This window comes from Somniosus microcephalus, chromosome 4, assembly GCF_052327205.1.
Source record: "Somniosus microcephalus isolate GS21.2 chromosome 4, FLI_Smic_1.0, whole genome shotgun sequence".
Classification (NCBI taxonomy): domain Eukaryota; kingdom Metazoa; phylum Chordata; class Chondrichthyes; order Squaliformes; family Somniosidae; genus Somniosus; species Somniosus microcephalus.
This window is the reverse complement of record NC_140990.1, coordinates 75341973-75355634: the sequence shown is the minus strand read 5'-3', so window position 1 is coordinate 75355634 and position 13662 is coordinate 75341973. Positions and strand designations below refer to the sequence as shown.

Below are 13662 nucleotides of genomic sequence, written 5' to 3'. Positions count from 1 at the left end.
GTACTGGCAGGATAAGGACAGCTGCCAGGTGAGAGAGAAACAAAAGGAAAGGGGGGGGGGGGGGGTGAAGGAGGGCCCAAAACAAAGGGGTGGAAAAAATTAAAAGAAAAAAAGTAATAGAGGCCGAGGTTATGATCTGAAATTATTGAACTCGATATTGAGCCCGGAAGGCTGCAAAGTACCTAATCGGAAGATGATTTGCTGTTCCTCGAGTTTACGTTGAGCTTCCGTGGAACTATACAAGAGCCCGAGTACGGTGAGGTCCGAGTGGGAATGGAGCGGTGAATTAAAATGACAGGCGACCGGAAGCTCGGGGTCACCCTTACGGACTGAACGGAGGTGTTCTGCAAAGCGGTCACCCAATCTGCATTTGGTCTCCCCAATGTAGAGGAGACCGCATCGTGAGCAGCGAATACAGTATACTAGATTGCAAGAAGTACAAGTGAATCGCTGTTTCACCTGGAAGGGGTGTTTGGGGCCCTGGACAGTGGGAAGGGGGGAGGTATAAGGGCAGGTGTTACATCTCCTCCGCTTGCACGGGAAGGTGCCAGGCGAAGGGGAAGGGCTGTTTGGGGTGATAGAGGAGTGGACTAGGGTGTCTCGGAGGGAGCGGTCCCTACGGAATGCTGAAAGGGGAGGGGAGGGGAAGATGTGTTTGGTGGTGGGATCACTTTTAAGGTAGCGGAAATGGCGGAGGATGATCCGTTGAATGTGGAGGCTGGTGGGGTGAAAGGTGAGGACAAGGGGAACCCCATCGTGGTTCCGAGAGGGAGGGCCAGGGGTGAGGGCAGAAGTGCGTGAGCTAGAACGGACACGGTCGAGGGCCATGTCGACCACGGTAGAGGGGAATCCTCAGTTGCGGAAAAAGGAAGACATGTCGGAAGCACTGGTGTGGAAGGTGGCATCGTCGGAGCAGATACGGCGGAGGCGGAGAAACTGGGAGAATGGAATAGAGTCCTTACAGGAGGCGGGGTGGGAGGAAGTGTAGTCCAGGTAGCTGTGGGAGTCAGTGTGCTTGTAGTGAATATTGGTCGATAACCTATCCCCAGAGATGGAGACGGAGAAGTCGAGGAAGGGAAGGGAGGAGTCAGAGATGGACCATGTGAAGGTGAGGGAAGGGTGGAAATTGGAGGCAAAGTGAATGAAATTGTCTAGTTCGGGACGAGAGCAGGAAACGGCACCGATACAGTCATCAATGTATCGGAAAAAGAGGTGAGGGAGGGGACCTGAGTAGGACTGGCACAAAGATTCTTCCACATAGCCCACGAAAAGGCAGGCATAGCTAGGACCCATGTGGGTACCCAAAGCAACACCTTTAATTTGGAGGAAATGAGTGGAGTTAAAGGAGAAGTTGTTCAATGTGAGAACAAGCACTGACTCCCACAGCTACCTGGACTACACTTCCTCCCACCCCGCCTCCTGTAAGGACTCTATTCCATTCTCCCAGTTTCTCCGCCTCCGCCGTATCTGCTCCGACGATGCCACCTTCCACAGCAGTGCTTCCGACATGTCTTCCTTTTTCTGCAACCGAGGATTCCCCTTTACCGTGGTCGACACGGCCCTCGACCGTGTCCGTTCTATCTCACGCACTTCTGCCCTCACCCCTGCCCCTCCCTCCCGGAACCACGATAGAGTTCCCCTTGTCCTCACCTTTCACCCCACCAGCCTCCACATTCAACGGATCATCCGCCACCATTTCCGCTACCTCCAAAGTGATCCCACCACCAAACACATCTTCCCCTCCCCTCCCCTCCCAGCATTCTGTAGGGACCGCTCCCTCCAAGACACCCTAGTCCACTCCTCTATCACCCCCAACAGCCCTTCCCCTTCGCCTGGCACCTTCCCGTGCAAGCGCAGGAGATGTAACACCTGCCCCTATACCTCCCCCCTTCCCACTGTCCAGGGCCCCAAACACCCCTTCCAGGTGAAACAGCGATTTACTTGTACTTCTTGCAATCTAGTATACTGTATTCGCTGCTCATGATGCAGTCTCCTCTACATTGGGGAGACCAAACGCAGATTGGGTGACCGCTTTGCGGAACACCTCCGTTCAGTCCGTAAGGGTGACCCCGAGCTTCCGGTCGCCTGTCATTTTAATTCACCGCTCCATTCCCACTCGGACCTCACCGTCCTTAGCCTCTTGTATAGTTCCACGGAAGCTCAACGTAAACTCGAGGAACAGCAAATCATCTTCCGATTAGGCACTCTGCAGCCTTCCGGACTCAATATCGAGTTTAATAATTTCAGATCATAACCTCGGCCTCTATTACTATTTTCCTTTAAATTTTTTCCACCCCTTTGTTTTGGGTCCTCCTTTCCCACCACCCCCCCGCCCCACCCCACTTCTTTCCTTTTGTTTCTCTCTCTCACCTGGCAGCTGTCCTTATCCTGCCAGTACACTTCACACCTAATCTCAGCTGCCTTTTGTCTCCAGGGGCCCATTACCATCTCATCTGGCTTCTAATAACTTTTATTGTCTCCTTTTCTTCTTTTGTTCGATCGCAGCTTTGCCTTCGATCTTTTTATTTTCTTTCCAGTTTTGAAGAAGGGTTTCAACCCGAAACGTCAACTAAAATTTCTCTCCACGGACGTTGCCTGACCTGCTGAGTTTTTCCAGCATTCTCTGTTGTTAGACTGGAGAAACTCGCTGCCCTGCGGATCAGACAATCAGCCGGCGCTAGTCCCGCCCCTCGGGCTACCCGATTGGTTGGAGGACCCGCCGCCGGCTCGCTCCTCCAGCCCGGCCACGCTCGCTCCCTATTGGTTGGAAATACACGTCAATCAGGCGGTTCACGTGCCCCGGATGCGATGACGTCACTGAGACCGCGGGTCCCGGTCACGTGTCGCTAAGGAAGTCTGACCCACTTCACGAGGTTGGATCCGCTCCGTTCACTTCCCCGGAAACGCGGACTTCCAGGTTTGTGTTTACCGTCACTTATTTCCCCGTCTCTCTCCGCTCGTCCGTCCAGCTAAAAAAACTCGCTTTCCGCCGGTAATTCCGACTCTTCAACCGTTAATGGCCGTTATCCCACAGTGTCGCCCCTGAACATGCGCACTAGCAGCTGTTCCTGGGACTCTGGGCCCGAGCATGCCCACTTGCAGCTGGTTCTGGGACTCTGGGCCCGAGCATGCCCACTAGCAGCTGGTCCTGGGACTCTGCTACCTCTGAGCATGCCCACCAGCAGCTGGTCCTGCGACTCTGCCCCTGAGCATGCCCACAAGCAGCCGGTCCTTGGCCTCTGCCCCTGAGCATGCCCACTAGCAGCTTGCACTGGGACTCTGGGCCCCTGAGCATGCCCACTAGCAGCTGGTCCTGGGACACTGCCCCTGAGCATGCCCACTAGCAGCTGGTCCTGGGACTCTGCCCCTGAGCATGCCCACTAGCAGCTGGTCCTGGGACTCTGGGCCCCTGAGCATGAGCACTAGCAGCTGGTCCTGGGACTCTGCCCCTGAGCATGCCCACTAGCAGCTGGTCTTGGGACTCTGCTGCCCCTGAGCATGCCCACTTGCACCTGGTCCTGGGACTCTGCCCCCTGAGCATGCCCACTAGCAGCTGGTCCTGGGACTCTGCCCCTGAGCATGCCCACTAGCAGCTGGTCTTGGGACTCTGCCCCTGAGCATGCCCACTAGCAGCTGGTCCTGCGACTCTGCCCCTGAGCATACCCACTAACAGCTGGTCCTGGGACTCTGCTGCCCCTGAGCGTGCCCACTAGCAGCTTGTCCTTTAACTCTGCTGCCCCCTGAGCATGCTCACTAGCAGCTGGTCCTGCGACTCTGCCCCTGAGCATACCCACTAACAGCTGATCCTGGGACTCTGCTGCCCGTGAGCATGCCCAGTAGCAGCTGGTCCTGGGACTCCGCCCCTGACCATGCCCACTAGCAGCTGGTCCTTGGTCTCTGCCCCTGAGCATGCCCACTAGCAGCTTGCACTGGGACTCTGGGCCCCTGAGCATGCCCACTAGCAGCTGGTCCTGGGACTCTGCCCCTGAGCATGTCCACTACCAGCTGGTCCTGTGACTCTGCCCCTCAGCATGCCCACTAGCAGCTGGTCCTGGGACTCTGCCCCTGAGCATGCACACGAGCAGCTGGTCCTGGGACTCTGCTGCCCCTGAGCATGCCCACCAGCAGCTGGTTCTGGGACTCTGCCCCCTGAGCATGCGCACTAGCAGCTGGTTCTGGAACTCTGGGTCCCTGAGCATGCCCACTAGCAGCTGGTCCTGGGACTCTGCCCCTGAGCATGCCCACTAGCAGCTGGTCCTGGGACTCTGCCCCTGAGCATGCTCACTAGCAGCTGGTCCTGGGACTCCGCCCCTGAGCATGCCCACTAGCAGCTGGTCCTGGGACTCTGCCCCTGAGCATGCGCACTAGCAGCTGGTCCTGGGACTCTGCTGGTCCTGAGTATGCCCACTAGCAGCTGGTCCTGGGACTCTGCTCGTCCTGAGCATGCCCACTAGCAGCTGATCCTGGGGCTCTGCTGGTCCTGGGACTCTGCCCCTGAGCATGCCCACTAGCAGCTGGTCCTGGGACTCTCCCCCTGAGCATGCCCACTAGCAGGTGTTTCTGGGACTCTGCTGCCCCTGAGCATGCCCACTAGCAGCTGGTCCTGGGACTCTGCCCCTGAGCATGCCCACTAGCAGCTGGTATTGGGCCTCTGCTATCCCTGAGCATGCCCACTAGCAGCTGGTCCTGGGACTCTGCCCCGGAGCATGCCCACTAGCAGCTGGTCCTGGGACTCTGCTGCCCCTGAGCATGCCCACTAGCAGCTGGTCCTGGGACTCTGCTGGTCCTGAGCATGCCCACTAGCAGCTGGTCCTGGGACTCTGCTGCCCCTGAGCATGCCCACTAGCAGCTGGTCCTGGGACTCTGCCCTTGAGCATGCCCACTAGCAGCTGGTCCTGGGACTCTGCCCCTGAGCATGCCCACTTGCAGCTGGTTCTGGGACTCTGCTGCCCCTGAGCATGCCCACTAGCAGCTGGTCCTGGGACTCTGCTACCCCTGAGCATGCCCAGTAGCAGCTGGTCCTGGGACTCTGCCCCTGAGCGTGCCCACTAGCAGCTGGTCCTGGGACTCTGCTATCCCTGAGCATGCCCACTAGCAGCTGGTCCTCGGACTCTGCTGCCCCGAGCATGCCCACTAGCAGCTGGTCCTGGGACTCTGCTGCCCCTGAGCATGCCCACTAGCAGCTGGTCCTGGGACTCTGCCCTTGAGCATGCCCACTAGCAGCTGGCTCTGGGACTCTGCCCCTGAGCATGCCCACTAGCAGCTCGTTCTGGGACTCTGCTGCCTCTGAGCATGCCCACTAGCAGCTGGTCCTGGGACTCTGCCCCTGAGCATGCCCAATAGCAGCTGGTTCTGGGACTCTGGTGCCCCTGATCATGCCCACTAGCAGCTGGTCCTGGGACTCTTCTGCCCCTGAGCATGCCCACTAGCTACTGTTCCTGGGACTCTGCCCCTGAGCATGCCCAATAGCAGCTGGTCCTGGAACTCGGCCCCTCAGCATGCCCACTAGCAGCTGGTACTGGGACTCTGCTGCCCCTGAGCATGCCCACTCGCAGCTGGTCCTGGGACTCTGCCCCTGAGCATGCCCACTAGCAGCTGGTCCTGGGACTCTGCCCCTGAGCATGCCCACTAGCAGCTCGTTCTCGGACTCTGCTGCCTCTGAGCATGCCCACTAGCAGCTGGTCCTGGGACTCTGCTGCCCCTGAGCATGGCCACTGGCAGCTCGTTCTGGGACTCTGCCCCTGAGCATGCCCACTAGCAGCTGGTCCTGGGGCTCTGCCCCTGAGCATGCGCACTAGCAGCTAGTCCTGGGACTCTGCTGCCCCTGAGCATGCCCACTAGCAGCTGGTCCTGGGACTCTGCTACCCCTGAGCATGCCCACTAGCAGTTGGGTCGAACGACCCCCTCGTCCGCCCGCTACCTGGGCCAGTTGATGGCAGATGAGTGTAAGAGACACTACAGTTCATTCTATGACACCACAAGTCGTGTACTCAAACGGAGCAAGCTTGGGGTTTGATGTGGTGGAAGACGAACGAGATGAGAATCTAGAGTAAGAGAAGGCCCAAAAATTAAACAGTCTGGAACAGAACATCAATTCGTCTTCTCTTATCATGGAGGAATCAAATATTTGGCACACTGTGTGTTTGAAACAAACTGATTTATTCACTGAAATAACAAGAGAAAATGCTGGAAATACTCAGCAGGCCAGGCAGCATCCATGGAGAGAGAAACAGAGTTAACGTTTCAGGTCTGTGACCCTTCATCAGAACTGGAAAAAGCTGGAGATGTAACAGATATTACTAAGCTAAGAGGCAGGAAAGTTATCCTGGGTGGATCTGAAACACGAAGGGTGGAAGTTCAGTTGGAATCCACATGGAATAAGTTGGAACCGGAGACAGTTGCTGAGGAAAGAGATGTGGCTGTGAAACCGAGTCTTGGAAAATGTTGCAAATGGGGATGGCAAAATCATACAGCATGAAAAATGGGAGCAGAGGTTAAAGTTTGAAATTGTTGAACTCAATGTTGAGTCCAGAAGGCTGTAAAGTACCTAATCGAAAGATGAGGTGCTGTTCCTCGAGCTTTATTTATTCACTATTTATACAGAATATTAATCTCCAGCGCAGATACAGGGGTTATTAAGATCAGCAGAAACAAACCATAACTACTAGAATGAACATGGTTCAGTCCTCAATCCGATCACAGTAAATCATGTTCCATTCACTAATCTGGTCTTTCAATGGGGGCTTTTACCCAGCATTCCCCGCGGTGGACCACGTGTCACACCCAGACTACAAGAGCCCAGTGCGCAGGTGCGGGAGGGGCCGGTATATTGAGCGTTACTGGAGATGGACGGAGAGGAACAGAAGCCGGGAGGGCGATGGTGCAGCGGATAAGAATCGCGACGGAGGGGAGTAATGGACCGGTAGGTGGGTGGGGAGGCTTCATAAACAACTCGTGCAGGAGGTAAGCCCCGAATAATAACCTGAAGATCCCGTGTTTGCAGTTGCGGGGATTTCTTCCTCTTACAGGCCCAGGTTAACGGCAGCCATCTTTGTAAAGGAGGGGGGAAAGTTTCACTGCGACGTCACCCTATGCCTGAGACAAAGAGCCTTGTGTCCAATAAGGGGAATAAAGGCCCACAGCCTCCCCTGGCCCCGGGCCCTGAACAACGGACTGGAGAAACTCGCTGCCCTGTGGATCAGACAATCAGCCGGCGCTAGTCCCGCCCCTCGGGCTCCTCGATAGGTTGGAGGACCCGCCGCCAGCTTGTTCCACCAGCCCCGCCCCGCTTGCTCCCTATTGGTCGGAAGCTCCCGTCAATCAGGCCGTGGGCCCGGGTCATGTGTCCCCGAGGAGATCACGTGCTCCGTCCAACTGACGCCGCTCGGTCCGGGGCCTCGCGGACTCTCAGGTTTTTCGATTTCTCTTTATTCTCTCCTGATCCACCCCTCCCCCCACCACCCTGCCTGATTCTCCACCCAATTGGAGCGGAGAAAACTCACTTTCCGTCACCGATCGTGACTCTGTAACCGACACCAAGGCCTTTCCCCGGAATGCCCCGCGCCGACTCCGTCTGGCAGCATCCGAGTGCGCAGGCGCAGCTCCGAGCGGGGGAGGGGGGTTGGTGTCCTCTGGGCATGCGCGGTTATTATCCTTGGTGACCGGGAGAGGTCGCTGTACCGGACTCGGCCCAAACCGCCGCTCCGTGTGCGCATGCTGTCAGTCAACCATCAGCCAAAAGAGGTCGCTGGTGAGACCAGTGAAGAAAGAACGACTTGCATTTATATAGCGCCTTTCACCACCACTGGACGACCCAAAGCGCTTTACAGTCAATAAAGTACTTTTTGAAGTGCAGTCACTGTTGTAATGTAAACACAGAAACATAGAAGCAGGAGTAGGCCATTTGGCCCCTCGAGCCTGCTCCGCCATTCAACGAGATCCTGGCTGATCATCCAAATTCAGTACCCGGTCCCTGCCTTCTCCCCATATCCCTTGATCTCTTTAGCCTTAAGAAATATATCCAACTCCTTCTTGAATATATTTAATGAATTGGCCTCTACAGCCTTCTGTGGTAGAGAATTCCACAGGCTCACCACTCTCTGGGTGAAGAAATTCCTCATTTCTGTCATAAATGGCCTACCCCTTATCTTTAGACTGTGATCCCTGGTTCTGGTGTAGGAACCACGGAAGTCAGTAAGCGCACAGCAAGCTCCCACAAACAGCAATGTGATAATGACCAGATAATCTATCTTTTTGTTGTGTTAATTGAGGGACAAACATTGGCTAGGACACCGGGGATAACTCCCCTGCTCTTTCCCACATTACAACAGTGACTACACTCCAAAAGTACCTCATTGGCTGTAAAGCACTTCAAGACATCTGCTAGTCATGAAAGGCACTATATAAATGCAAGCCTGTCTGTCTCGAAATAGTGCCATGGGATCTTTTATATCCACCTGAGAGAGCAGACAGGGCCTCAGTTTAATGTCTCATCCAAAAAACGACACCTCTGACAGTGCCGCACTCCCTCAGCACTGCACTGGAGTGCCAGCCTGGATTTTTGTGCTCAAGTCTCTGGAGTGGGATTATGAACCCACAACTTTCTGACTCAGAGGCGAGAGTGCTACCCACTGAGTCACTGGCTGACACTAAAGAACAAGCAGTTCTGACGAAAGGTCATCGACCTGAAACAATGGCCCAGAAATTTGGGTGGGGGGTTTCCCGCGGGTGCAAGCCCCCGACCTACACTTACATAGCGCGCCGACAGTTGAGGCCTGGGCCTGCGTGGATTTCCGCTCTGTGGCCCGGTTCAGCTCCCGGCGCGCTGTGCTTGCGTGATCCAGCGGCGTACTTAGTGCGATGAGCTGGCTGGGATCACGTGAGCACTGGGCAACCAATCGGAGGTTGCAAAAGTTCATTCATGAGTTTGATAGTAAGAACTGTCAAACTCATGAAAACTCCGGGCGCCCAAAACAGTACTTAACCTTAAAATAAATTTTTTTAAAACATCACACTATTTAAATCAACTATAAATAGCATTAAATAACCATTTTAAACAATAATTTAAATTTTTGAAAAAAATAATTTTATAAAAAATCGGAGCTAAAAATACACTTACCTTACTGTAAAATATTTAAAAATAATAAACCTGTGGAAAAAATGTTCTAATTTTAATGAATTGACCACTTACCTTTTAAACTGAAGTCCTTACGTCTGCTTTCTTAATGTGTAAAAAGTGGACGCCTTCACGCACGGGCAAACCTGTCAAAAAAACGGAAGTTCAACGCGCACGCGCTGCCTCATACGTCGCACGCGTTTCACCTCTTAACCCCTGCTTTCAGGGGACTGGAAGTGCCGTTTTCCCGCGCATGCGCTGTGCATGCAAGAAACCGGCACTTCCATCGGGTCCACGCGTGGGTACCCCGTGCGTACTCACGCGTTGGGACCCGAATTACTGGGCCATTAACTCTTGTTTCTCTCTCCACAGATGCTGCCTGACCTGCTGAGTATTTCCAGCAGTTTCTGTTTTTATTAAAGAAACGAGGGAGTGTTTGCTGACAGGAAGAATGTTGGGTCGTCCTGTGCATGCGCACCTCCCTGGCGGCTGAGGTGAAACACCGACTCGCCCCCACCTGAGCCGCACACACATACCAGATGTTGCGGCTCCGCATGCGCACCCGATGTTCCAATCGTGGGGTTTTATGCGCTGAGCATGTGCGTTGCGGACCGATTGGGACGGGCGATTGTGGAGCAGGAGGGAGAGCGCGGGGACCGTGAGCACATGCGTGAGACTCGGAGTCAACAGAGCGCTTTCTGGAGCGCCGGGGATTGTGGGTATTGCAGCTGCCATTACTGCTGATCCTTTCAACCAACCTGTGCAGCAGCTGGGGCCTGAAAATCAGCTTCACTGCCCCTGGGTTGGGAAAGGGGAAAATTAAACAACAGTTTGCCTCTGATCCTTTTCTGAACTCAATTTACAGGGATATAGAAGTGGAGCAGTTACAGGCGGGAAGCTCGGACCAAACATCACGTCAAGATCACTCAATTCATCAGGACCTGAATATCATCGGCCTTTGGACATGGAAGGGGAAAGCAGCGATCGTAGCGATGACAAACCGCACACGTGTTCGGTGTGTAGACGCGGATTCAGCCGATCGCCTGACCTGGTGAGACACGTGCACCGTCACACCGGGGAGAAACCGGGTAAAGGTGGGGACGGCGGGAAGAGCTTCAGTTCCCCGTCTGCATTGGAAGTTCAACGGCGCAGTCGCACCAGGGACAGTCCGTTCACCTGCTCCGTCTGTGGAAAGGGATTTGTTTGTTCATCCCACCTGCAAACACACCAGCGAGTTCACACTGGGGAGAGACCATTTCAGTGTTCTGACTGTGGGAAAAGCTTTAAAAGCCCCGGGCATCTGAAGCAACACCAGCGAGCTCACACTGATGAGAGACCATTTCAATGTTCTGACTGTGGGAATAGCTTTAAAAGCTCCGGGGATCTGAAGGGACACCAGCGAGTTCACACTGATGTGAGACCCTTTAACTGTCCTGACTGTGGGAAGAGTTTTAAAAGCCCCCGGGAGCTCAAGCAACACCAGCGAGTTCACACTGGGGAGAAGCCGTTTACCTGCTCCGATTGTGGGAAGGGATTCACTCAGACAACCAACCTGCAGAGACACCAGCGCCTCCACACTGGGGAGAGGCCATTCACCTGCTCCATGTGTGGGAAGGGATTCAGTGAGTCATCCAACCTCCAGACACACCAGCTTGTTCACACTGACGAGAGACCCTTTAAATGTTCTGACTGTGGGAAGAGCTTTAAAAGCCCCCAGGAGCTGAAGGGACACTGGCTCCTACACACGGGGGAGAGACCGTTCACCTGCTCAGTGTGTGGGAAGGGATTCGCTCGGTCCTCCAACCTCCTTTCACACCAGCTTGTTCACACTGATGAGAGGCCGTTTAACTGCCCTGACTGTGGGAAGCGTTTTAAAAGCCCCGGGGATCTGAAGGGACACCAGCTTGTTCACACTGCGGAGAGGCTCTTCACCTGCCCCGTGTGTGGGAAGGGATTCCTGCAGTCATCCACCCTGCTGAGACACCAGCTTGTTCACACTGATGAGAGGCCGTTTAACTGTTCTGACTGTGGGAAGAGCTTTAAAAGCCCTGGGGAGCTGAAGGGACACCAGCGAGTTCACACTAATGAGAGACCATTTAACTGTTCTGACTGTGGGAAGAGTTTTCAAAGCCCTCGGGAGCTGAAGAGACACCAGCTTGTTCACACTGGGGAGAGACCATTTAACTGTTCTGACTGTGGGAAGAGCTTTAAAAGCCCCCGGGAGCTCAAGCAACACCAGCGAGTTCACACTGGGGAGCGGCCGTTCACCTGCTCCATGTGTGGGAAGGGATTCACTGTGTCATCCAACCTGCTGGTACATCAGCGAGTTCACACTGGAGAGAACCCCTTTAAATGTTCTGACTGTGGGAAGAGCTTTAAAAGCTCTGGGGAGCTGAAGGGACACCAGCGTCTTCACACTGATGAGAGACCATTTAACTGTTCTGACTGTGGGAAGAGCTTTAAAAGCCCCGGGGAGCTGAAGAGACACCAGCGCGTTCACACTGGTGAGAGGGCGTTCACCTGCTCCGTGTGTGGGAAGGGATTCACTCAGTCATCCACCCTCTTGTCACACCAGCTTGTTCACACTGACGAGAGACCCTTTAAATGTTCTGACTGTGGGAAGAGTTTTAAAAGCTCGAAGAACCTTAAGAGTCACCAGCGTCTTCACACTGATCATCGAATCTAACAGCACAGAAGGAGGTGATTCAGCCCATCGTGTCTGTGCCGGCTCTTTGAAAGAGCTGTCCAATTTAGCCCCAAACCCCAGCTTTATCCCCAGAACTCTGCAAACTAGTCCTCTTCAAGGACATGTCCAATTACTGTTTGAAAGTTCCTGTGGAACCTGATTCCAGCATCCTTTCAGATGGTGCGTTCCAGATCTTAACAACCCTCTGTGTGAAAACAATTCTCCTCATTTCCCCTCTAGTTCTTTTAGCAACTATTTTAAATCTGTGACCTTTGGTTACCGACCCACTTGCCAGAGTGAACAGTTTCTCCCTACTTGCTCGATCAAAACCCCTCATCATTTTGAACACCTCTATTAGTCTCCTCTTAACCTTCTCTGCTCTAAGGGGAACAATCCCAGCTTCTCCAATCTCTCCACATAACTGAAGTCCCTCATCCCTGGTACCATCCTGGTCAACCTCCTCTGTACCCTCTCCAAGGCCTTGACATCCTTCCTAAAGTGTGGTGCCCAGAACTGTACAGAAGACTCCAGCTGAGGCCAAAACCCTGCAGCTGTACAAAACCCTGGCTAGACCACACCTGGAGTACTGTGAGCAGTTCTGGGCACCACACCTTAGGAAGGATATATTGGCCTTGGAGGGAGTGCAGCGTAGGTTTACCAGAATGGTACCCAGACTTCAAGGGTTAAGTTACGGGGAGAGATTACACAAATTAGGGTTGTATTCCCTGGAATTTAGAAGGTTAAGGGGTGATCTGATCGAAGTTTTCAGGATATTAAGGGGAACAGATAGGGTAGATAGAGAGAAACTATTTCCGCTGATTGGGGATTCTAGGACTGGGGACATAGTCTAAAAATTAGAGCCAGACCTTTCAGGAGTGAAATTAGGAAACACTTCTACACACAAAGGGTGGTAGAAGTTTGGAACTCTCTTCTACAAACAGCAATTGATGCGAGGTCAATTGTTAATTTTAAATCTGAGATTGATAGGTTTTTGTTACCCAAAGGTATTAGGGATATGGGCCAAAGGTGTATGGAGTTAGGTCACAGATCAGTCATGATCTCATTGAATGGTGGAACAGGCTCGAGGGGCTGAATGGCCTCCTGTCCTATGTTCCTAACTAGTGATTTGTAAAGGTTTAGTGTAACTTCCTTGTTTTTGTATTCAATGGCCCTATTTACAAAGCCAAGTATCCCATACGCTTTCTGAACTGCCTCACCAACTTGCAGTGGCACTTTCAAAGATTTGTGAATATGGACCCCCAGGTCCCTCTGCTCTTGCACCCCCTCAAAATAGTCCCATTTCGATTATACGGCCTCGCCCTATTGTTTCTCCCAAAGTGCATCACTTCACACTTATCCTCATTTAATTTAATCTGCCTTGTGTCTGCTCATTTCACAGTCTGTCTCTGTCCTCCTGAAGTCTGCTACTACTATGCTCACTATTTACTACGTTGCCAAGTTTTGTATCATCTGTAAACTTCAAACTTGTACACCTATACCCAAGTCCAGGTCAGTTATATATAAGAAAAGCAATGGTCCTAATCCCGACCCCTGGGGGAACCCACTGCATACTTCCCTCCAGTCAGAAAAACATCCCTCAGCACTGCTCACTGCCTCCTCTCCCTTAGCCAATTATACCCAAATTACCATCAGCCCTTTAATTCCCTGTGCTTCTATTTTCCGAGTAAGTCTCTTATGTGGTACTTTATCAAATGCCTTTTGAAAGTCCATATATACAACATCTACTGCACCACCTTCATCAACCCTCTGTTACTTCATCAAAGAACTCAATCAGGTTAGTCAGACACGATTTACCTTTAACAAATCCATACTGGCTGCCCCTTATTAACCCATGCTTCAC

At 53.3% G+C, this 13662-nt stretch overlaps 1 protein-coding gene across 1 annotated transcript; it reads left to right on the top strand.

Moving 5' to 3' along the window:
* The first annotated feature begins 2823 nt into the window (after positions 1 to 2823).
* LOC147119252 (uncharacterized) lies at positions 2824 to 12247 on the top strand. Its single transcript, XM_085984926.1, has 2 exons — positions 2824 to 2917; positions 9981 to 12247. The coding sequence occupies exon 2, from the start codon at positions 10080 to 10082 to the stop codon at positions 11799 to 11801; it is 1722 nt and encodes a 573-aa protein (XP_085841052.1). The 5' UTR covers positions 2824 to 2917; positions 9981 to 10079; the 3' UTR covers positions 11802 to 12247.
* Positions 12248 to 13662: the final 1415 nt, after the last annotated feature.